Here is a 23,755-nt window from a genome sequence, read left to right as displayed (position 1 = left end):
CCTCCATGTCCACCTGGCCAAGCGCCTGACCTCTGAGCCTTCGCACATGCTGTTCCCTGTGTACCCACAGCCTTGCATGACCCTCCCAGCTGGTGGTTTCTCCTGTTAGCTCCCGGCTTGCCATCACCTGCCCTGGGGTTCCGGTGTTTGCTTGGCAGCTTATGCCCGGCCCGGTGTCATGGCGCACCAGGCTCTCAGGAGGTACGGTGGGTGGGCCTCAAAGGAAAGCTGCGCCCCGAAGAGCTCCGTTCTCCTCTACACTCCCCACCCTTTGCACACGGGCAGCGTCTTTGGGGCCAGGGCACTGAAAAGCCACGTGTGGGGCACCTGGGCGGCTCAGTCGGTTAAGCGTCTGCTCAGGTCACGATCTCGCGGTTCGGGAGTCTGAGCCCCGCGTCGGGCCCTGTGCCGACAGCTCGGAGCCTGGAGCTGCTTCCGATTCTGTGTGTCCCTCTCTCTCTGCCCCTCCTTCGCTCACGCTCTGTCTCTCAAAAGTGCACGTTAAAACAAAAATGCAAAGACGTAACTAAACACAAGCCACGCGTGACTTCCTCTCCCCTGCCACGCTGGATCCTGCAGCTGCACGTGACGGCAGAAACGGCCCCGAGTGACTCCTCGCCGTCGAGCCCCGCAAACCACGTGGACACGAGCGGGAGAGAAACGTCCGCCGCGTTCAACCACTGAGGTCTGGTGGCTCCTTGTCACCCGGCACCACGTAAGCCCTGCTGCTCGACAGCACTCTGACTCTCCCGGCCGCCCCTGCAGAATGCAGTCCTCCGGGGTCCAGAGGAGGAAAGGGAGGCGGAGGGACGGGATGCCACTCGCCCTCGGCCGCGCAGCCTTCCGCGGTAACAGCGCCCGAGAAAAGCAACAGCCCTGGTTCCCCAGCCCGGGACAGAAAGGTAGTTGCGATAAGCACATTTATTTCCCCGAAGTCCACCTGCCCGTCCAGCGCCGTGTCCAGCAGGGGAAGATGGCAGGGAGCCAGCCAGAGGGCAGACGAGGCTTGGCGCTCACGGCTATGAACGGAGACGGGGTCCCGGGCTCTCTGTCCTGGATGCCCCTCCCCCAGGAGCCAGGCCAGGGGCGCAGGAAGATGGGGGGAGGGGGGGTGCTCAGTAAACCACCTCGTACACCGTGGCCTTCTTGTCCCCCGAGCCCGTCACAATGTACTTGTTATTTCCGGAGATGTCACAGCTCAGCACGGAGGATGACTCCTTGGACTATGGGCAGGGGTGGGGGAGGGAGAGAAGGCGAGGTGAGGCGTGGCCGATACTAGCACCAGTCCGTGCCCCTGACCGCCCTGCACGACGTTCAGAGGGAAGAGGCAGGGCCAGTGGGATTGGGTGGACGGGTGACAGATCCTGGGAAGGGCGGGTCCCCTGTTCTCCTGACACCAAGAGAGCCCCAACTGAAGCCCCGCCCTTTCCTAGGAGGCTCAGAGAGGGTGTGGACCGGGCATGAGGCCACACAGCACAGCAGAGGGCCAGCCGAGGCTTACAGCGCAATGACCCTACACCAGCAAACGTTTCCTGTAAAGGACCCGGCAGTAAGTTTTCAGGCTTTGCCAAAGGTCCAAATGAGTCTCTAGCCAACAAGTCCGGGGGCCAAATAAATCTACGTCACATTATCGTCCTTTCGTTTTACACCCCTTTAACGATGTAAAACTCACTGCACGCCCACTACAATGGCTGTAACAAAAAAAGACACAATAACAGGTTGTTGAGGACGCGGAGAGTTTTGAACCCGCGAACACTGCTGATGGGATGGAAAAGTTGGAGGACAGTCCAGAGGTTAAACAGCTCCCAGCAATCCCACCCCAAGACCTCTCTGCCCACGAGCAATGAAAACACGTCCACGGCAGCGCGACTCACAGCAGCCAGAACGCGGAAACAAAGCCGGTGTCCATCAAGTGGTGGATGGATAAGCAAGACGCAATCCACCCGGACCACAGGCTGTGACCCCACCTCAGGAAGGAAGGACAGCCTGCCGCCTGCCACCACGTGGGCGGACCCGGAGGACACTGAGCAGTGACAGAAGCCAGACACAGAAGGACACGTCCCGCGTGACCCCATCACAGGGGGTCCCCAGGGGAGTCCCGTCCAGAGAGACAGAGGGCAGACAGTGGGAGCCAGGGGATGGGGCAGGGGGCGGGGAGTCCGTGCTTCCTGGGGACAGAGCCTCAGTTTGGGGAGATGGAAAGCTCTGGAGACGGATGGCAGGGGTGGTTACGCAACAGTGTGAGTGTGTGTGCGCTTAGAAATGGTCACGATGGCAAGTCTTAATGTATTAAAAAAAGGAAGCACGCACAAAAAGAACCCAGGCTGCACGCGGATGTGGCCCGCAGGCTGCAGTTTGCAGGCCCTGCTTTAGTGGCTTGCTGGCTGGCGGGGAAGGGGGGAGGACCTCGCAGGACCCGGGGGAAGTTCCGCGGCTTAACCACCAGCTCAGCCACCCCGGGGCCCCTGCGTGCAGCACGTCCTGGCCTGCAGGGCGGTGGCTGCACGCGGCTGGGTACCTGGAAAATGCTGGCTCCGTATGGCGTCCTCCAGGCATTCAGTAAGTTGTCTTTCCCGGTGCTCACAAACCAGCGCCCTGGGGTAGGGAGAGCAGGGGGTTCCAGCAGGAGAGACCAGAGAGCCCCCCCTCCCCCCCCCCCCCCCCCCCGCCTCCTCCCCGGCTGTGGGCCGCAGGCAGACAGGGTCCAGCAGGCCTGGTCTCTCCCTTTCTTTCTGGCACCTCCGCTCTCACAAAGGGAACAGTGGGCCCCTCCTTCCCCCCCATTTTCCAGATGGTGAAGTCAAGGCCCCCCGGGGGCGGGGGCCCATCTGGCCTTCAAGAAGGGGGAGCCCCCAGGAGAGCGTGGCCAGATAAAACATAAGATGCCCAGGTACCTTTGAATCTCAGATAAATCACAAACCATTTTAATACAGATGTGCCCCAAGGATTTCATTATTTATTTTCTTTTAATGCATGCGTGTCCCATGCGGTACTTGGGGCACACTTATGCTGAAAATCATTTGGCTGCTTTTTTTTTTTTTTTTTTTTTTTTTTTTTTAGTGTCAGTGTATCTCGGGCGATATTGGGGATGTATTTGTATTACCAAATCAGTTGCTTTTAAGCGTAAGCATGTCCTGGGTCGCACTTGGGAAAAACTTCCGCTAACCAACGATTCGTTAAGATTCAAAATTCCACGAGGGGGTGCTTGGGTGCCTCCAGTCGATTAAGCGTCCGACTTGGGCTCAGGTCACAATCTCCGGGCTCGGGGGTTCGAGCCCCGCAGCAGGCTCTGTGCCCACAGCTCGGAGCGTGGAGCCCGCTTCGGGTTCTGTGTCTCCCTCTCTCCCTGCCCTTCCCCTACTTGCGCTCTGTCTCTCTCTCTCAAAAATAAATATTAAACAGAAAGATTCCAATTCCACTGGGCGTCCTGTGTTTTGTTGTGGGGGCTGTCCGGTGGGTGTGGGGTTTCGGTCGCCCCGCCCCGCGCCCTCCAGGCACACACACCGCAGGAGGCGAACTTGAGGGCCAGCACACAGCTCTCGTGAAGGTGCAGCTGGTACTTCTCGGGCTTGCGCACGTGCAGGACCTCCACGTTACTGCTCTCCATGCCCACGGCCAGCCAGTCCTGGTTGGGGCAATGGCCCAGGGAGAAGATCTGGGGGTGCAGAGGAAAGAGGGGACATCGAACCCCCCCTGCAGAGGTTGGAGGAGGCCCAGAGGGGCAGGGGAGGGGCCCACCGCTCTCCCGCGGCAGCCCTGCGTGGAGAGGCAGCTGGCCCAGGGCCTGGAACGCAGCAGGCAACTGCATGTCGGATCATTAATATTAATCAGAATTACACGGAACCCTGGGGCCTCACATCCATTATCTGCTCAGAACGCACAACAGCTCTGGGAGGGAGGGAAGGAGGGAGAGGGAGAAGCCGGGCGAGGACAGTCGCCCCCCCTTGAGCAGATGGCAGAAGGGAAGCTCGAGGCCAGGGCTCGCTCAAGGTCAGAGATCCGTGAAAGCCGAGGCCTTCGGACTCCCAGCTCGGAACTTTTCCCCGCTTGCCAACACCTCCTTTTGCTTGGATGTGAAAGGACTCAGTGGCCTCATCGTTCCGTGCCCCACCCCAAGCGAGGCAGAGAGGCTTAACGCCCTGTTCTATCCTAACCCTGTCGAAGTCCTACGGACAGGATGCGTGTGGAAAGAACCACAAATGGACAGCAGAGAGAGGACTGGAAGTTTTCACGTGTGCTCTCCTGCCCGTACAGAGTTCCTGCACAAAGACGGGGGCCCAGTGGGATGAGAGATACTCACCATGGGGTCCCCAGAGAACAACCCATCTAAGTCTCAGGGCCAGGGGATGGACGGCCATATCCACCTGCACCCTTGAGTTCCTTATCAAAGAAACTTTTAAGCTAAAGAGAAGAGAAGGTAGAACAGAAAGAGTTTGGGCGTTAGCTACTATCTCCAGGCTTCACGGAAGGGGGCAAAAATGGAGATGGGTTTTGAAGGATGAGTAGGAGTTCACCAATTGGAGAAGAGGGAAGGAAAAGCATGTCAGCTAGAGGGAACAGTAAGTGGAGAGGTCTAGATGCATCCGAGGGCATGGTGTGTGTGAGAGAGACTAGAGCACAGAGGCCTTAAATGTCAGGCCAAGGAGCTCACGTCCTGCCCCCAAGGCAGTGGGAGAGAGGATCTGGGTGACTCTGTTCAGCCGTGAGGAGTCTCCAGATCCTGTCCAGCTCCTTCGCTTCATCCTTTAGCCTGGATTCTCACAGAGCCCTCAACGGAGACCTCTCTGCCCGACTCCTATGTCAACCTCTCCCTGCCGACCTACATCAGTGGCTCCCCAGTGGGTCCTGGGGGGTGGTCAGGAGCTCTCAGTCGGGTCAAGAGATTGAAGGCCGGGAAGAGAATTGGGCTACCAGAGAAGAGGAAGGAATGAACGGGGGCGTGACTTAGCAAAAGCATCTGGGAAAGTGATCTGAGGGTCTTAGTAGACCCACAGCTTACTCTGAATCAGTGCCTTTGTGTTTCCACGGGGTTGGGGGCGGGGTAAGGCCTATGGATTTGTGAGAAGGACAAAAAAGATGGACACGGGTCACAGGTATCTGGTCCCCACTCAGTTTCCGGAAGTGAGTGCCTTGTGGGGAGGGGAGGGGGCTCCGGATTCCTGAAGCTTCTATCGCCCTCCCGGCAGACCCACTGCGGCACCTGAGAGCAGAAATCGTGCTGCTGCAGCTGGCGGCCCTCCCGCAGGTCCCAGCAGCGCACCGTGTTGTCCAGACCCCCGGTCCAGAGCCGAGTGCCGTAGTCGGAGATGTCGATGCAGCTGGCACCATCGGTGTGGCCCTGGAACTGCCTGGAGGGAGAAGGGCCCAGGCGTCAGGCGTCCGTCGTGGGGGCTGGTTCTGCTCCAGCGCCGAAGCGAGGGGCGCGGGGGCCACCCACCTGACCATGGTCTGGTTCTGCAGGTCCCAGACCACGATGTTGCCGTCGCTGCAGCAGGAAAAGCAGACCTTGGCGTCGGGGCTGACGGCCAGGGCGTAGCAGGCCGGGGCGGAGGAGGTCAGCTCGGCCTTGATGCGCGGGGTGGGCGCCGCCAGGTCCCAGATGGACAGGGTGCTGGCCTCCCCTCCCACGATCAGACTGCGGCCGTCCGGCAGCAGCTTGCAGGAACGGATGTAGTTGTCCCGGTTCTGGGACGGGAGAGAAGCGACGGTGTGGGGCCGGCCCTCCCCGACGGGGCCTCCCCCCGAGAGCGCCCCCAAGCGCGCGGCGCCCCCCCAACCCGCCCCCGCTCTCCCCGAGCCTCGAGCCCCGCCCCCGGCGGCCCGGAAATCCCGCCCCTGCGGACAAGCCCCGCCCCCGCCGGCGGGCCCCGCCCTCACCAGGCAGTCGAGCTGCGCCACCGGCGTCTTGGCGCCCGGCTGCCCCACGTCCCACACTTTGACGCAGCCCTTGCCGCCGGTGTACACGTGCTGCGTGGAGCCGCTGATGGTGACGGCGCAGACCACCTCGCCGTGCGCCAGCGTGTGCAGCTGCCGCGCGTGCCGCGGAATGCCCGCGCCCACCAGCGCGTCCGAGGGGAAGGGCACCGGCTGCATCTGCCCGTCGGCAGACACGTGGAAGGAGTAGGCCCTGCACGGGAGGAGGGCGGTGACGCGCGGGGAGGGGACCGCCCTGGGGGTGGCGGTCCGGCCGGCCTGGTGCCCGCCCCGCTCCGGGGGCTCGGGGGAGTAGGGGGCCGGGGGGGGGCGGGGGGGGGTGGGGTGGTGCGGGGAGGAACCCTGGATCCCAGGTGACGGACGGGACAGTCAGCGTGGCCTAGCCCGTGGCCCGCAGCCTGGCAAGCAGGCACTTAGTAAATGCGTGTTGAGTAGCGAGGATCCAGGGAGACGCCTTGAGAGCTCCAGAGACTGGGACCCATGGGGAGCCCCCAGCCCCGGGTGGCCAGTTAGACTGAAATCAATTTACAACTTCAGTGTCTCCGTGGCGAAAGCCACAGGTGGCCAATGGCAGTCAGGTTGGACAGCTGTAGGTATAGAACATTCCCATCATGGCGGAGAGTTCCTGGGTACTTGGGGCTGGGGCGCCCTGGGGTTGGAGGGGGGGGCATTCTGCGCACTGTAGGATGTACAACTGTATCCCAGGCCCCATAGAGGCGGGATGTGGGCCTGACCACCAAAAATGTCAGACATGCCGAATGTCTCCGGGGTGGGGGTGGGGAAGGCAAGAGTACCCCCCACCCCCGTTTCTGCATTTTTCTTGTTACCTACCTCTCTCTCCAGAGACTTTCTGGAAAGACAGCAGGGAACCCCAGCCCCCACCCTACAATGCAAGCACCCGACAGGAGGCAGGGATCCCTGAGCCAATACTCACGGCTTCCCCCCAGGGATAGTGGGCAGGGAAGAGGAGATAGATGACCCTCGGAGATGTGGATGAGACTCAAATGCCATCTGCCAAAATGCCAAAGAGGAAGGGTCCTAGGGCAGGTGACTCAAACCCACCTCTGCCTTCCCCCATGCTCACCTGCCATATTTCTCTGTTTATCAGAGGATCCCCAATCTGATCCCCAGTCAGCCCCTCCCTAAGAAGGCAGAGATGCCCTCTCCTCCCGCTGCACTACAGACAGGAGAGCAGAGGCTTGCGCTTGAAGGAACCCCAAAGCCTCTGCCCCGGGAATCCTAGAATCCCAGACTTGGAAGGACCCCGAAGAGTCTGACCGGCTCTAGTGCCAAGAGTTGGCAAACTATGGCCCCCTGTTCGTTTTTGTAAATAAAGTCTTATCGGTACAAAGCCACACCCGTTCATTTCTATGTTGTCTATGGTGGCTCTGAGCTATGAAGGCAGAAGTGAGTAGTTTTGACCCAGACCAACTGGTCGGCAAAGCCAAAACCATTTAATGTCTGGCCTCTTGCAGAAAACACTTGCTGACCTCTTTTGCACGACATCCCTTGGGTCTGGGATGTCCCCCGTGACAGCATTTTCTTCCCTCTGGAGGCCCCCTTGTCTACTCCAGGGTGGCTCACTCTGTCAGCCATCTGTCCTTGTGCTGCCCTCTGGGGCCCACCCAGTCCCTGTCTGCTCCCTCCGCCCCAGCTCAGGGTCTCGGGCCCTATTCCTTCAACTCCTTCTCATGAGACCTCGCTTCCAGCCCTCTCCCCAGGTGAGTCCCTCATCAGGAATCTACCAGAATCATCGCAGCCCCTTAAAAATCAGGGCCAACAACTGTATGCCCTCTGCCAGGAGGTTGAATGGGCCCCTTGTGCCCCGTGGCTGGGGCTCCCTGCTCCTCATAATGCGGCATAAGCACAGCTGCTCTTCCCAGTTACATGGCACTTGTATTAAGCTTGTGGAGCTCCTGAGACCCTCAGATCATCTCCCCGCATGCACTGGCCAAGCCAAGATTCCCGTCCCTTTCCCTATCCCCTTGTCTCCTCCTGTGTAACTGGTTTCTCCTCCCGGCCCCCATCCCCTGTGCCCTCCGATACCTCCCGGTGCCCCCACACTGAGGACTCACCATGGGGGACCGTCCATACACCACAGAGCCGCTGACCTGGGGGGACAGGTGGAGGCTAACGTAGGAGCTGGGCACAGAGAGGTCCCCATTAAGGGCGCTGTGGGAGCTCAGGCTGAAGGACGTGGTGAAGGGACTGGACAGGGTCAGGGGGCTCCTCAGGGCTGAGTGAGAAGAGACAAAGATAGGTCTTCAGACACCTTGGACCCAGATCTGGCCTTCCACTGCCCTGGCTGGTCTTTCGGGGCTGCTGCGTTCCGGTCCAGCATCCACCACACCCTGTCATATGTCCAGATGTTTGAGAATACCGTTCCCTCTGGCTCATATGCTGTTCCCTTTCCTTCCTCAGTTGCTGAACTCCTACTCACCCTTCGACACCTAGTAGACCCAAAGTCCAGCAACATCTCAGGAACATCACTGAGCCTGCTCGCCCCACCCCTAGCCCGTTCTGGCTCACTGCCTCCATCCCCGCCACGATCACATGGGGCTAGAAGTTTAGGGGTCTGCGTCTCCGTCCCCACTATCTGGGAACTCCTCAAGGGCGCGTTCCAGGGCTGATTTCGTTCTGGGAACCCAGAACCAGCGCGGGGCCTGGCCATATGACAGCAGAGCCCACGTTAATGAGGGGGGACCCGAGGCTCAGAAAGTTTGAGTCGCTTGCCCAAGGTCATGCGGCTGACGAGTAGTATCCAAGGCCGGCCTCAAACCCCAGGCTGTCTGACTCCAAAGCTTGTGTTGTCCGTGCAGAAGGCTAAACCTCTTTGAGTAGATCGCCTCCCCTCTGGGCCTCTGTTTCCCCAGCCGTCCAGCCAAGACAGGAAACCGAGGCCCGGGGTGAGGCGGCACTGGGCTCAGAGTCCTGGAAGGGGTCAAGGCCATCCCAGAGCTGAATCCAACCCCCCAGAAGAGACCTGCTCAGGCCCCAGTGGACACTCACCGACACTGTCCGTGCCAGGCCCAGGCGTTGGCTTCGTAGCAAGCTGGCGGAGGTGACTGGCTGAGCTGGGCCCTGGGGTGGGCGCGTCCTGGGGCGGGGAGGAGTCGCAGGACTTGGGGGCGGGAGTGCTGGCGGGAAGATCATTCTGGGGAGAAAGGTCAGGACTGAACGCCCCACCCCCACCCTGGCACCAGCACCTGGCCCCTTGCTGCCCACGATCTGGTGAGAAATTGGCACGGGAGGAGGGAGCTAGGCAGGGGCTCACAGGAGGTGTCTGCACGCCGAGCACGTGGGGTTCAAGGGCATGGGCCCCACCGCTGATGCCCTGAGCGCAGGGACACGCGGGGTCCACAGGCCGGGAGCACCAGGCGGGCAGCAGAGTGGGAATGGGCACGCACTGCCCGCAGGGCTGCACATGGCGGGGGGGGACCGGCACCCGCTGCCAGAGCCCAGCGGGCACATCAGGTACGAGGAGTGCGGGTGTAGACAGGCCTCAAGCAAGGGCACACGGGGCAGGGAGCGGGCATTGCTGAAGAAGGCGACAGTCGGAGGACTCAGGAGGGGGGGAGCACAGGCCTGCACCCAGGCGAGGGACCGGCAGCCAGCACTGGGGTGCCCCTGGCTGCTCTCAGGGGGCAGGGTGCCCCTGCAGCTGTCTCTCCCTGCGGGGACACCTGAGGAGAGGGGGAGGGGATCTCCAAGGAGGAGCACCCGCGCTGTCGTCTCTCTGCTGTCACCTCCTTTGCCTTTCAAGAAACTTCACGTCCCCGTCCCGTCTTTCCACTACACAATCACGTGTTTCCTGCCAACCCCACTCCACGAGGGGGAGTGGGTGGGGACACGTGGGACAAGGGAGGCCTTCTGGGGGCTTCTCCCGGAGAGCAGAGCTGCCCCTCCCCCTCTGGCCTCCCGGAGTGGAGGAGGAGGAGGTCACAGGAGATGCAACCGTCAGCCCCAGCCTCGGCGGTTGCCATAGCAACCTGCTGGGAGGGGAGGCCTAGAAACCGACGCACTCTCTGGGTAAGCGCAGGGCAGGGGTCTGGGGAAGATTTGGTGAGGGCAGGGGTGGGACCAAACGGAACCCGGCTCGGAATGCCTAAGGGGCGTGCTCTGAGGGGTTCCTACACCTGGCACTGGGAAAGTTGTTCCCATAGTAATGCTCTTGCCTTTCGGGAAGGGGGGGAAACAGGGGACAACCTCTCAGGTGGGGCTGCTGTATCTCCCGCTTCTCCAAGGCCTTAACACTTGCCAGGCTGGAGTCAGTCCCAGAGCAGCCATTCTGCAGCTGAGTGTGTTTATTTCCAAGGGATTTCCTATTTATTGCAAGAGATGCTTCCCTTTCTCCCTGAGAGGGTGAGTGGTCTTTTGATAATGTATTTAGGTTCAACAGGGCACGTGGACTTGGGGAAAATACCTGGATAAAGTCGAGGCAGATTTTAGGAAGGTGGCAAATAATCATGAAGGAAATGCTGGACAACCCGCTGGAAAGACCCCAGCCGGGCTGGTGTCTCCTTGCTCGACATCTAATCGAGTGGCATCTGTTTCCAGGTCCCCAGGGTGCGGAAAGTGAGTTTCAAGGCCTCCCCTACTCCTTACCAGGACAAGCTCCTTGGCTCTGGGGAGCGGGGAGCCGAGGCTGGAGGCCAAAGAGGCCGGACTGTCCACGAGGTCCCGACGGGCGGGGACGCATATGGGCGCCTTTCCACATGGGGTGATAGCTGGGCTGGGGGGCTCCGAGGGTTGGTCCTGGGTTTGAGGAGGTGACATTGAGTGGAGGTGAACTGGGCAAAGAAGGAGAGCCCCTCTCTATATACCCCTCCCCAACCCCACCCGCACTCCAGCCTGGGTCCCTCCTACGATCCACCTTGGGAGGATTATGAACCCCCCCCGCCCCCATGCCTTACTTTACGCATCTGTAAAATGGGATTGATAGTACCTATTCCGTAAACCCACATAGAAACGGCTGTGTAAGGGCTTGGCTCTGTTGTCCCCCATTAAACAGATGGGGAAAAGTGAGGCCAGGGACGGGGGCGTACTGTCCCAGTCACACAGTGAGCCAGGGCCGGATGCTACTTCTGCTGCCCCATTGCCAGGGTTCTCTGGGCCTGTTTCCCCACCTGTGCTATGGAGAGGGGGTCAGCCTGGGGTGTCCCTCTATCCCCTACTCCCCCTACCCCCACATCACCCTCAACACAGCCATCCACAGAGGGGGCCAGGACCCCCCCTTCCCTCTGGGTCCCCCAACACTCGGGAAAGCCTGCCACCCTCTGTGCCCAGACCCCAACTCACCTCGTCCACCACCAGGTTGTAATCGCTCTTGTCTTCATCACTCTCCTGGGGGGACACGGGGGAAAGAGCTTGCCCTGGCCATGCCACTACCTCCGTGCCCCCTTACTGATCTCAGGAGACCGCCAGCCGCGGTCTGACCGGGATTCTGGGGCTTCAGAGGCCCATGTGCTTAGTTCAGAAAGAAGGCTGCCATTTGCTCAGGTGCAAGGGGTTGGGGGCGGGTCTCTCATGGAGAAAAATGAGGGGATGGAACTTAGGGCCCAAGACTTGCTGTGGGGCCCTGAGCGCCTCCCGGCCCTCCCTGGGTCCCAGTCTCCTCCTCGGTGACGGGATGGGACGGCCGGGGACCAGGACTCATCCATAAACTCCCAACTGGCTCTCTCTCCACGGAGCCAGTCAACCTCTCGGGATCGTCTGCCCACCACCATCCCCATGGCCTAGCACAGACCTCATCCCCTCCTTAGGCTCCTGGCCTTCAGCCTCGCTCCCTCCAGGTAGCCTTCCAAGCTTGCCCCAGAGGACTTTCTTTACACCTGTCCCCACATTTGTACTACGTCCTTCTATGGCTCCCCACTGCCCTTGGGAGAAACCCTGGCGTGTGGGGCTGCTGGAAAAGCAAGGGAAGACCAAGGCTGCAGCCTGAAGGCCACATCTCCCAGCGGGGGGGGGGGGGGGGGGGACTGCCCCCTGCCCTCCACCCCCCACCCCGTCCCCAGTTTTCTTCTTTAAAATACCCGCTGCTGACGGGTATAGAACAGGCTGCTATGTTTTTTAAAGATCAAAGGCATCTCTGAGAAACAGCAGGACTGGCCAACACCCAGCAACTCCCAGCAGGCAGCTGGGAGAAGGCTGTCCCTGTAGATGGGACACGTGCTTTCCAGCCAGCCAGTCCCAGCCCCAACTTGCAGCCTGGCCCCGAAACTGCAGGTGCAGTGAGGGGCGGGGGTGGTCCTGACCCAGGAGGAGGGCCCCGGAGAGAGTATTCTGTGCCTCGTGGAGGGGCAGAGGGAGGGGGATGCCAGAGCGCTGACGAGCCGGAGCCAAAGCCAGGAGGTGGGCAAACAGACATGTGCCCCAGAGGCCACGGAGACAGAGCAACTAGAGTTGGGCCTGGCCCCACAGCTCCTCTCGTTGTTCAGTGCTCCGTGCCCAGTGGGGAGCTATGGAAGGCCCCAGAGTGAGAGCGTCACGGCCAGAGCTGGGCTCTGGGAGGCCCTGGGGGGCGGGGCTGGGGGGCCCACCCATCTCCCGCTTGCCCCCCACTTACATAAGGTCCCGACAGATCCTTGTCCTCAGCTCGCGGCTTCCCACTGCCCCCTGGGCCACCGGGTCGCACCTCTTCCACCACGCTCTCAGGGGGGGAGGGGGACGCGCTCTGCAGAGACACAAGGGCCCGAGAAAGGGTCAGGGCCCTGGGGCCCCAGACTCCGTCCTGGCCCAGCCCAGACCGAGGGTCCCCAAACACAGTTGTTAGGATCTGTGCCTCAAGCTTCCCATCTGGGAAATGGGACCTTCCAAGGGCAGGCTCGATGCTAAGGTCTTGACCCCACAGCAAGTTCTTTGGGGAAGTGACGATTAATCCCATTGCACAGACAGGGAAACTGAGCCTGAGGAAGACAGGGCTGCACAGCGAATTAGGGGCCAAGGCAGGATGCCAAGCCAGCCCACCAGATGTCGACAACCAACCTTCTAAGGTCAAGGGCTGGGTGTGCCAGCACAGAGACACAACATCAACCTGCCTGTGTGCCCTCGGACAGTTTTCTCCTTCCCTGGGACTCAGTCTCTCCAGCTGTACACAGGGGATGCCCCACACAGTGATTTCTCAAGCACTGCAGTTCTGGATGGAACCATTTCTTCAACTGAGATCTTATCTTGAAACCTGATTTCATGGGCAGATAAGACGTTGGGCCCTGAGAGCTGGGTGGCTCTGTGCAAACCACACACAGGATTCAAAGCCACATTCAGCAAGATGGGCCACTAGGAAATAAAGCAGGCCACAGATGCAAAAGCGTGCAGCTGCTTAAAAAAGAAAGCAGAGGGGTGTCTGGGTGGCTCAGTCGGTTGAGCCTCCGACTTCGGCCCGGGTCATGATGTCACAGCTCCTGAGTTCGAGCCCCGCGTCGGGCTCTGTGCTGACAGCTCGGAGCCTGGAGCCTGCTTCGGATTCTGTGTCTCCCTCTCTCTCTGCCCCTCCCCCACTTGCTTTCTGTCTCTCTCTCAGAAATAAACAAAGATTAAAAAAATTTTAATAAAAAAATAGTAAAATAAAATCTCTTGTTAAAGATAGTTTTAAAAAGTGTTTTTATTTATTTATTTTTTTTTGAGAGAGAGAGTGAGGGGGAGGGGCAGACAGACAGGGAGACGGCGGATCCCAAGCAGGCTCTGCCCCGACAGCAGAGAGCCCAATGTGGGGCTCGAACACGCGAACCGCGAGATCATGACCTGAGCTGAAGCTGGCCGCTTAACCAACTGGGCCACCCAGGCGCCCCAAAAATAACATCTTAAAAAAGAAAAAAAACAAGCAGAGACGTCAGAGATGTGACAGCACGGAAAGATGGCCTCAATGTATCACTGAGGCGGAAATCGGCCGGCAGAGAGGCGACTGGCTGGGTGCAAATCCCAGCTCGGCTTCCCGTTGGCTCTGAGACCTCGGGCAGGTTACGCAACCTGTCGCACGCTCAACCCGTGTCCCGTGTCCCGTGTGAAACGGGGATCATCGCAACAGCGCCCGCCTCCTAGGGTTGCGGGGAAGATACAGCGAGCTGCGGACGCTTAGCCGGACGCGGGGCCCGGCGCGCGGTGAGCCCACGTTCGTTCGTGCAGGGAAATGCAGAAACGCACAGCATGTCCCTGAGTTTCCCCCCAGTCGGCACTGTGGGGGCTGAGCAGCGACCCTGGCCCCGCCCACTCGATGGCAGGCGTACCCCTAGTCGTGAGAGCCACAGATGTCCCCAGACACGGGCTGGTGTCCCTGGGGGTGGGATCTCTTGTGCGACAACTGCCACTTCCTCGTACCCCTTCCCTCTCTGGCAATTATGTTCCCACCACGGAGCCTCTGCTGCCTCGAACTTGTGTCTCTGTGTGTGTGACACGTGTTACACTGGAAGGAGGCGCTGCAAAACGACTGGGGTCGTTCAGGAGACTTGGATGGGAGGGGGCTCGGGGCAAGGGTCAGGGGGTCACGGTCCCTTTACGGGGTTGAACAGGGTCCACCAAAGTCACGTGCCCATCCAGAACCTCACTAGGAGACCTTATCCGAAAGTAGGGTTTTCGAAGAAGTGATTAATTGCGATGAGGGCATAGTGGGTGGGGATAGGCCCTAACGCAACGGGACTACGGTCCTGTTTTTTCAGTTTTTTTAATGTTTGTTTATTTTTGAGAGAGACAGAGGGCAAGCGGGGGAGGGGCAGAGAGAGAGGGAGACACAGAATCCGAAGCAGGCTCCAGGCTCCGAGCTGTCAGCACAGAGCTCAATGTGGGGCTCGAACCCACAAACCGTGAGATCATGACCTGAGCTGAAGTCGGACGCTTCACCGACTGAGCCACCCAGGCGCCCCACAATTGTCTTACATTAAACAAACAAGGCAAGTTGGCAACTGGCAGCATTTATCGCAAACTTAACCTCCGCCTGGGCAAAGGCATTTACAGCTGGGTATTCTCTGGGCATTCTCTTCTCCGACCCAAAGGTGAGAAAGGGCCACTTGAAGTCGTCTCCAACACACTGTGTTAAACAGACAGGGCCCAGGGCGGGGACGTAAACTGGTACCACTGTCACCTGTACTTAAACATACACGAACATACGTGTCACACATAACAGAGACACGGGGATCGAGAGGCCCATCTCTAGGCCCAGCGAAGACTGAGGGTCCCCGCCGCTGTTCTCAAGATCTGTGCCTCAAGCTTCGCATCTGGGAAATGGGACCTTCTAAGGGCAGAAGCCATGTGGTCGTGACAACCACAGATGTCCCCAGACACTGCCCAGTGTCCCCGGCGGCAGGGGGTGTGGTGGGGGCCTGGTGCAAGCTGAGATGAGCTCTAAGAGCGCAACGCATTTGGATCGTGGAGATTTAGCACAATAAAAAGGACATAAAACATACCGTTAGTAGTTTTCATGTCGATTATACGTTGAAATATTCTGGATACATGACGTTAAGTAAAATATACTATCGGAATTCATCTCATCTGTTTAACTTTTTAAACGTTAGTGGCTTAGTCAGTTAAGATGCGACTTCGGCTCAGGTCATGATCTCGAGGCTCGTGGGTTCGAGCGCCGCGTGGGGCTCTGTGCTGACAGCTCAGAGCCCGGAGCCTGCCTCGGATTCTGTGTCTCCGTCTCTCTCTGCCCCTCCCCTGCTGACGTGCGCGTGTGCTCTCGCTCTCAAAAATAAACGCTAAAACATTTTTTTTAATTTTAAAAATATAAATAAACGTGGCTACTAGAAAATATGCAATCACATAGTAGATTGTGATGCTGCGAACAAAGGCAAAAAAACCACACAGAACCCCCCCCCCCCCCCAACACACACACACCAAGCTCACAGCACAAGGACGGATGCTGAGGAGACTGTGGGCTGCACCTGTGTGTGGTTTCCTGCATCCTGTACTGTGTTTTATCCGACACATTACGGTTGGGGGAGGCTGGGTAAAGGGTACACGGGGCTTCCCTGCACTTTTCTTTGCAATGCCCGATGCATTGGTAACTGTTTCCGAATTAAGCAGTTTTTTTTTAAAAATTACACACAGGGCTCACCTCTATTTCCATTGGGCACCGCTCTGATAGATGGTGGTATCGAGTGGATGATGGATAAGTTCATGAGCGGAAGGTGCCACGTGCATGCATTTATTCAATTGCAAAAAACCAAACAAAACCTCCAGAAACCAGCTCACGATTGAAAACCTTCCATAAAGAAAACTCTAGCGGTAGGGGCATCTCCGATACCAAAACGCTCCAGACGACCCAGCTGCAACACTGGGCGGGCGTCCTGCTGGGAGGACCTTAGCAGCTCAGAGCCACTGGTTTCAGCCACATTCGAATGCAAGGCCAATATCACACAAGTTCCCGGATGCCTTTCGACTTACCCTGCTCCGAGCTCTCTCCGCTGGCCGGTTGGAGGTGAGGCAGAGAGAGAGAGAAGAAGAGGTGAGGGTTTCACAGCCCATGGTGCCAGAGGGCACACCCCTCCAGCGTTGATAGAGCCCTCTTCCAGGCTCAGGATCTCCCTTCTCCAACACCCTTGCAAAGGGGTAGATCGTTCCTTTCCTGAACCATTCAGGTAGGTGCCCAGAGAGGGGCAGTAACTCGCCCCAGGACACACAGCCAGTGGGGAGTGAAGTTGACCCCGACGGCCCTGCAGGCCCTCCCCTTCACTCCCTCACCCTTAAGTCCCCGTGCCACCCTCCCCCCTCCCCCACCCCCTTCTCCAGCCAAGGCCGCCCCGTGCTGCCCCGCTCACCTCTGGGTCCCTCGGCCTCCACGCCTGCCCGGTCTTCCTTGGCAACGGTGGCCAGCTGAGCCTGGGCGGCCAGGGCTCCGGACAGGGCCAGCAGCCCCGTGGCACTGCCACCCACCAGGCCAGTGGGGCGAGGGGTGAGGGGCACGGGGGGAGCATGGTGAGACAGCGGCTGGAGCTGCTGCTGCTGGAGAGAGGAGAGGTGGGCCGGGGCCGGGCCACACGGGCGCCCAGCAGGGCCCCTGGGCCGGGGGGGGGTTGGGGGGGTGCCCCAGAGTCTCCAAGGAGGCCGGAGCCCAGGCCAGCTGCCCGCCCGGCACCCTCCAGCTTTAGCACCTACTGGGTGCCGGGGACCCAGGGATGGGGTCTCCCCCGGGCAGGGCAGGGGCTGGGCGGACTCACCCCGATGAGGCTGTTCAGCTCCCCCACCGTCACCTGCTTGGCCCGCTCCACGGCCTGGAGCACCTGTTGTTGATGCTGGGAGGTGGGGAGCCGGGAAGGGGGTGCTCAGGCTCCCCGTCTGCTGGGAGCCCCCACCCAGCCAGGCAGTGCCCTCTGAGGCCCCCCGCCTCCCTCCACCCCATCCTTGTTCCCAGAGCTTTGTTATTTCTCTTCTGTCTCTCTCCCTTTCCATTTTTTCTTTAAATTTTTTTAATGTTTATGTTTATTTTTGAGAGAGAGAGAGAGAGAGAGAGAATGAGCAGGGGAGGGGCAGAGAGAGAGGGAGACACAGAATATTTGAAAAAGACACACACACACACACACACACACACACACACACACACACACACCGGGGCAGGGGCAGAGAGAGAGGGAGACACAGAATCCGAGGCAGGCTCCAGGCTCTGAGCTGTCAGCATACAGCCTGACGGGGGGCTCGAACCCACCAACCCTGAGATCATGACCTGAGCCAAAGTTGAACTCTTAACTGACTGAGCCACCCAGGTGCCCCTAAAACTTTTTTTTAAGATTTATTTTTGAGAGAGAGAGAGAGAAACAGAGTGAGAGTGGAGGAGGTGTAGAGAGAGAGGGAGACAGAAACTGAAGCAGACTCCAGGCTCTGAGCGTCAGCACAGAGCCCGACGCAGGACTTGAACTCACAAACCGTGAGATCATGGCCTGAGCTGAAGCCAGACGCTTAACTGAGCCACCCAGGCGCCCCTCTCCCTTTCCATTTTAAACCGTGAAACAAACACAAAGCCAAAGAAACAGGCACACAAGCGCAGTGAACACCAGTAATTATAAATCGGGCTTTCCTGGGGCACCTGGGTAGCCCAGTGGGTTGTGTCCGACTGCAGCTCGGGTCACGATCTCACGGTTTGTAGGTTCGAGCCCCGCGTCGGGCTCCGTGCTGACAGCTCGGAGCCTGGAGCCTGCTTCGGATTCTGTCTCCCTCTCTCTCTGCCCCTCCCCTGCTCATCCTCTCTCTCTCAGAAACAAATGGATTTAGAAAAAAAAAAGAAATACAATTTAATGTGTATTTAAATGGCCACATGTGGCTGGTGGCTCCTGTATGAGTATAAGGCTGTTTATCCACACTCCTGAGGTCGGGGGTTTGAGCTGCTCCCCGAGGACGTGTGAAACACAGGAAGCTCCTGTGTGTGGCACACCTGTGTGTCAGCGTGTCTAAGCCAAGGGTTGGTAAACTTTTTTGGCAAAGGGTCACAGAGAATATTTTCCGCTTTGCAGGTCAGAAGTTCTTAACTTCTCTGCCATTTTATCAGGAAAGCTGTCACAGAGATCATGCACATGAGTGGACATGACCCTGTGCCAATAAAACTTTATTAACGAAACAGGCAGAGGGCACGCCTGGGTTGAGCACAGGACTTCGGCTCAGGTCAGGATATCGTGGTTCGTGGGTCCGAGCCCCGCATCAGTCCCTGTGCTGACAACTCAGAGCCTGGAACCTGCTTGGGATTCTGTGTCTCCCTCTCTCTCCGCCCCTCCCCTGCTCACGGTCTTATCTCTCTCTCTCTCTCTCTCAAAAATAAACATTGGGGCGCCTGGGTGGCGCAGTCGGTTAAGCGTCCGACTTCAGCCAGGTCACGATCTCGCAGTCCGTGAGTTCGAGCCCCGCATCAGGCTCTGGGCTGACTGCTCAGAGCCTAGAGCCTGGAGCCTGTTTCACATTCTGTGTCTCCCTCTCTCCCTGCCCCTCCCCCGTTCATGCTCTGTCTCTCTCTGTCCCAAAAATAAATAAACGTTGAAAAAAAAATTTTTTTAAATAAATAAACATTAAAAACATTTTTTAAAAAACCAAAACAGGCAGAGGGGGGGATTTGGCCCTTGGACTGCAGTTTGCTGAGTCTCGATCTAGAAGAAGGGAGTCGCTGGGGCACAGATGTGTGTCTTTATTCACTTCTTAGTTTTTTTTAATCTTCATTTCTGCCGTTTTCTCCCTACTCACTAAGCCACCTTGTCCCCACCCCCGGCTTCAGACACCATGTCTACAATCTCAGCCCAGCCAGGACATCTCTCCATCCCAAGCTTCCAGAAAATCTCAGATTCAGTGGGGTCCAAAATTTTTGTTCCCCATCACAGTGAGGCTGCCCTACTCATCCACCCCGCAGTGGAACCTGCCCTCATGTCTCTTGCGGACGGAATGCTCCGGATGGAAGCAGGGGCAGCTGATGCAAAGGTCCTGAGGCTGGCACGCACTCAGAGCATTCTTAGAAGGGCTGATTTTTTTTTTTTTTTAAGTTTCAGTGAGCTGTTCACACTGCTTATTATGTCACCTTCCCTGATTCCAGCTTTTTAAAATTATTATTGTGGTTACAAACACATAAGCATTATCCTCTTAACCATTTCTAAGTGCACAGCTCAGCAGCAGCAAGCACATCCACGTTGTTGTGCAACCATCCGTCTCCAGAACTTTCCATCTCCCCAAACGGAGACTCTGTCCCCATGAAACACTGGTTCCCCGCCCCCTGCCCCACCCCTGGCTCCCACCATCTACTCTCTGTCTCTGTGGACAGGACGGGACTCCTCTAGGGACCTCCTGTGAGTGGGATTGGACAGCATTTGTCCTTCGGTGACTGGCTTATTTCACTGGACATATGTAAGGGCTAACTTTTATCGGGTGCTTCCTTAGCACCCGGTATCACCCTTGCACGGATCAGCTTGTCTGATCACCACAACGACACAGACAAGGCAAGCCGCCAAGGGCACAAGGCCAGGATTCGGACCCAGGCAGCCTGGTTGCACCCGCTCGTCACCGTCAGCGATCACCTCCCTCCGTCCCTGAAGCCCCTGCCCCAGCCCCGTACCCTCCAGGCCACCCGGCAGAACCAGTGCCTGTGGCACCGGCATCGGCATCGAGCCAGCCCCCCGCCCCCCATCTTCCAGCTCCCCTCCGTCCCAGCAGCCCACTCACCTCCTGGGTCAGGAAGGGGATAATCTGAGCACAGATACCACTGAGGCGCTTCACAATCTCGGCCTGGCAGGAAACAATGAGGAGGAAGCTTGGAGGGGGCGGGGGCTGTCACCCGCAGGTGCAAACGGAGGCACTGAAGCCAGAGTGGCGCACAGGCTCGGGGGCAGACGGAGGGGCTGCTGAGGAAGTGATCTGCTGAGCTGATGCCCAGGGCGGCCTTGAGCCGGAAGGCAAGGACAGATACACCAGCCGCGAGACACCATCGACAGATTCCCAGGAAGCAGCCACGCAGACGCCCAACTCAGATGGAGTACTTAGAAGCCGTGGGGTCATCATGAACAAAGGAGTGTCCCTCACCGGGCCCGCGTCTCTGGGTCTGGGTCTCGTCTGCAAGCTGAGGCCACTGCCAGGCAGAGACCCCCATGCACCACACTCAGCAGGAGGGCTTTGTAGTGTTGGGATAAAAAACCTGTTTACTTTGCTTTGTCCCCAGTTCCTGGCACAGAGGCTCTAAAACTCTTGGAATTTCTCAGTGATGGGTAACCGCAAGGGGTGGGGGGGCATTTTTCTGTCCTCAACAAGCCCCTTTCGATCATACCTGAGTTTACTAGAGGGATGAAGGTTGAGCTAATCACCGATGGTCAGTGATTTAATCAGCTAGGCCTGTCCAGTGAAAGAAACCTCCACAAATATCTGTAACTGGGTTGGTGGAGAGCTTTGGGGGGGTGACCGCATGAAGGTTCTGGGAGTGTGGTGCGCCCCCGCCCCCTCTGCACCTCTCTTGCCCCTGGCTGTGCCCGAGTTAGATCCTACATAACAAACGGGTGATCCAGGAAAGTGAACCATTTCCTGAGTTCTGTGGACTGTTCTGGCAAATTATTGAACCCGAGAAGGGGATTATGGGAACCCTTGACGTGTATATATAGCTGGTTGGTCAGGAGTTTGGGCCAGAGACCCAGACTTTTTGATCGGCATGTCCGACAGAGGCAGTCCGGTGGGGCTGAGCCCTGAACTTGGTGGTGGGGGGGGGGAGGGGGTCCGCACTAACTCCAGGCAGAGAGTGTCAGAACTGAGCCAAATCGCAGGACATCTGCTGGTGCCAGGGTGCGAACTGGTTGGGGTGCAGAAAACCCACATATTTGGTGTCAAAGTATAGGGGGTGCAGTAGAGGGAAATCCAGGGAGTGGAGTAGAGACAGTCTGGTCTTGCAGGTTTCATCGGGGGCAGGGCCTGGGCCAGGGGTGCCCCGCGGGGGCTGAGCACAGCGAGGGCTGTGTGGGTGGGGACGGAGGGGGGGGGGGGCAGCTAGGGCACATCCAGGTGTGTGCTCGGCCAGTCCATGCTTTGCTTCTTTGCTTCTGCCTGGGTTAGAGGGGTGCTGGGTGCTGGGTCTGGGCAGAGTTTGAATTCCCAGCAGGAGGACAGAGACTGGATCCTAGCACATGCCCCTCACCCTGCAAGAGAGTCTATTTCACACACCCAAGGGACCACACCATGCGGACGAGCCCCCTCCGGCGCCCACCAGATCCCGTAGAGCCCACACATCCCAGAACAGCACACCAGGGCAGGCACCCCCAGGCCACCCCACCCTCTCAGCCCACCCCCCTCCTCTTCCCACCCAGTAGGCTCCGCCCACTGCCCTGATAGTCGCAGGGACCAAATCTAAGATTCTATCAACCTCAGAATCTTTCAGGGCCCCTCTTATCTATCAGAGAGCCTTGAGTTCAGCCTCAGGTTGGAGGGGTCAATCTTGAACAACTGGAGTCAATTTCGGAACCTTTTGGTCTAACTTAGAACCTTGAATCAGACTTAGAAGCTTAGGAGAGTCTCAGAGAGTCTCAGAACATCGCGGTCAACCTCAGAACCTTCAAAGCAGCAACAGAAGCTTGAGGTCCATCGCAGACCATCAGGTTCCACCTCCAAACATCAGACCCCGTGGGCTGAATGGGACCTCCTCCAAGACCGTGTGGCCGGCCCCCACCCTGGGACAGATGTCTCCCCTACCTCCTCCCCGACCTGGCTGCCAGCCTCTGCCACCTGGCCCCTGCCGTCCCTGCCCCCTTCTTGCCTCTGCTGAACCATATCTCTAGAAGTTCAGAAGTGTTTTCCTTTCCTTCGTGAGGCTGAAATCGGGTAAGACCCCTGTTCCCTGGGTCTGCTTCGCCTCAGACTGCCAGATCGCTGGGTCTCTCCTCAAGCTCCAGACCCTCACCCTTCTCACTGAGCACCCCCCTCCCCGACCCCCCACCACAGTTACCTGCTTATGCATTTCAATGTTGAGCCCGTAGGACATCTCATAGTACTACAAAGGAAAAACTCAATGGGGATGTACGCTGGGCCAGTGGGTGCCCAGCCCTGCTCAGGGTGAAGCTGGGTTTTGCAGGGGCTCCCAGGCTCGGGGATCACCGCAGGGAGCAGAGCCTCCCAGCCTCCTGGGAGCCCAGAGGGCAAGACCAGAGGAAGAAGCAGGGAGGGGGGGCAGGTAGGATGTGCCCGGAGACCCTGGCCCCTCAGAGATGCCAGTGGGGAGAGGGGACATCCTTGTCCCATTGTTTGTAAGAGTTGGGGGGCTCCCAACTTACAGACAGGGAAAATGAGGCCCAGAGTGGCAGGGTGAGTGGGGATTCACACCCCAGGCGCTTTTACTCACAGGGAGCCCTCCCGCTGCCCCATCCTGGCGCGAAAACCCCCTCACCATGACATAATGTCGCTGCATTTCCGTCTTTTCACTGGCCAGCTTCTCACATTCCAGCTTGAGGCTGGAAAGGAGACGGGGCATGGGGGTCCTGCTCCCCCCGGCCTCTACCCCCACCCCGCCCCCACCCCGCGAAAGACCCAGGGACACCCCATCTGGGCCAGTTTCCAAAGCGATGGGTTTGGCTCTTGGCCCCCTCCCCACTTCCTCATTATCGGCCCACCTCCAGGTCCCGGTCCCTTCCCGCCCCTTCTCAGGCTCCAAGTGTCCCAGCACTGACGGTCCCCAGCCACCTCAGCTGCGCTTCCACCTGGAAGCCCTCCCTCGCCCCTGGGGGAGGGGGGTCTCCCTCGGCCCCGCACCCTGGAGGCCCCGCCCCCGCCTGGCTGCGCACCACCCCCCCCCCCCCGGGCCCCCAGCGGCCCGGCCGCTCCCCCCGGGGGCGCCCAGGTGGGCTCCCAGGTGGGCTCCCGGGTGAGCTCCCGGGTCCCCCGGGGCGGGGCGCCCCCGCCCCCCCTCACCTGTGGTACTGAGCCTGAAGGAACTGGAATTCTTCTTTGATGCGGTCGCAGATCTCCAAGATCGAGAACTTGAAAGGCTGGCCGGACTGAAGCGGGGTCTGGGGGGGACGGCGGCGTCTGAGCTCCCGGACGCCCGCGCCCCCCACCCCGCGCAGCCCGGGCCCCCACTCACCGGGTGCCTTCCCTGGGGGTACATCCTGCCGGTCCGGAAGCCCCCCACCCACGCCGCCGCCGGAGCCCGACGATCCGGGGGCGCGAGGCGGCGGCGGGGTGGGGGGGCGAGGCCGGGGGGGGGGCCGCCCGGAGAAAGGAGGAGGGGGCGCGGCGGCGCGGGGCAGGCCCCCCCTCCCCGGGCGCGCGCGGGGGACGGGGACGCGGAGGGGCGCGGGCCGGGCGGGGGGCGCGCGGGGTGGCGCGGAAGGTCGCGCGAGCCGCGGCCGGTGTCGGCGGAGGCGCGGGCGGCGGGCCCCGCGCGGAGCCGCCT

The 23,755-nt window shown here is 59.3% G+C and overlaps 1 protein-coding gene across 3 annotated transcripts; it reads right to left on the bottom strand.

The window, feature by feature from the left end:
* Positions 1-902: 902 nt before the first annotated feature.
* On the bottom strand, positions 903-23,621 carry TLE2 (TLE family member 2, transcriptional corepressor). 3 transcript variants are annotated; one of them, XM_053220139.1, is made up of 20 exons: positions 23,444-23,621; positions 23,272-23,369; positions 22,751-22,814; positions 22,313-22,357; positions 20,056-20,118; positions 17,085-17,159; positions 16,686-16,869; positions 16,312-16,331; positions 12,500-12,607; positions 11,233-11,277; positions 10,540-10,689; positions 8,944-9,088; positions 8,010-8,170; positions 6,869-6,945; positions 5,878-6,127; positions 5,438-5,685; positions 5,201-5,348; positions 3,505-3,655; positions 2,519-2,595; positions 903-1,223 (listed from the first exon to the last, which is right to left on the bottom strand). In XM_053220139.1, exons 1-20 carry the CDS (start codon positions 23,465-23,467, stop codon positions 1,116-1,118), a joined length of 2,241 nt encoding a protein of 746 aa, XP_053076114.1. In that variant the 5' UTR covers positions 23,468-23,621; the 3' UTR covers positions 903-1,115. The 3 variants fall into 3 exon arrangements, with proteins under 3 accessions (XP_053076114.1, XP_053076115.1, XP_053076116.1); XM_053220140.1 differs by having other exon boundaries at positions 16,686-16,866; XM_053220141.1 differs by lacking the exons at positions 16,312-16,331; positions 16,686-16,869; positions 17,085-17,159; ... (3 more) ...; positions 23,272-23,369; positions 23,444-23,621 and adding an exon at positions 12,972-13,313.
* Between the last annotated feature and the right edge of the window lie 134 nt (positions 23,622-23,755).

The sequence above is a fragment of the Acinonyx jubatus genome, chromosome A2 (assembly GCF_027475565.1).
Source record: "Acinonyx jubatus isolate Ajub_Pintada_27869175 chromosome A2, VMU_Ajub_asm_v1.0, whole genome shotgun sequence".
Lineage (NCBI taxonomy): Eukaryota > Metazoa > Chordata > Mammalia > Carnivora > Felidae > Acinonyx > Acinonyx jubatus.
The sequence above is the reverse complement of the archived record's forward strand: the minus strand, read 5'-3'. Positions and strand labels throughout refer to the sequence as shown.

What these genes read in the sequence shown, in the direction of transcription:
- TLE2 (XM_053220139.1), bottom strand. Translation starts at nt 23,467, where the DNA reads ATGTACCCCCAGGGAAGGCACCCG. An exon ending in TGTATGGACGGTCCCCCATG is followed by an intron (nt 6,946 to 8,009) that starts GTGAGTCCTCAG and finishes GCATTTTGGCAG; the next exon opens with ATGGCATTTGAGTCTCATCC. An exon ending in ACGGAGCCAGCATTTTCCAG is followed by an intron (nt 1,224 to 2,518) that starts GTACCCAGCCGC and finishes CCCTGCCCATAG; the next exon opens with TCCAAGGAGTCATCCTCCGT.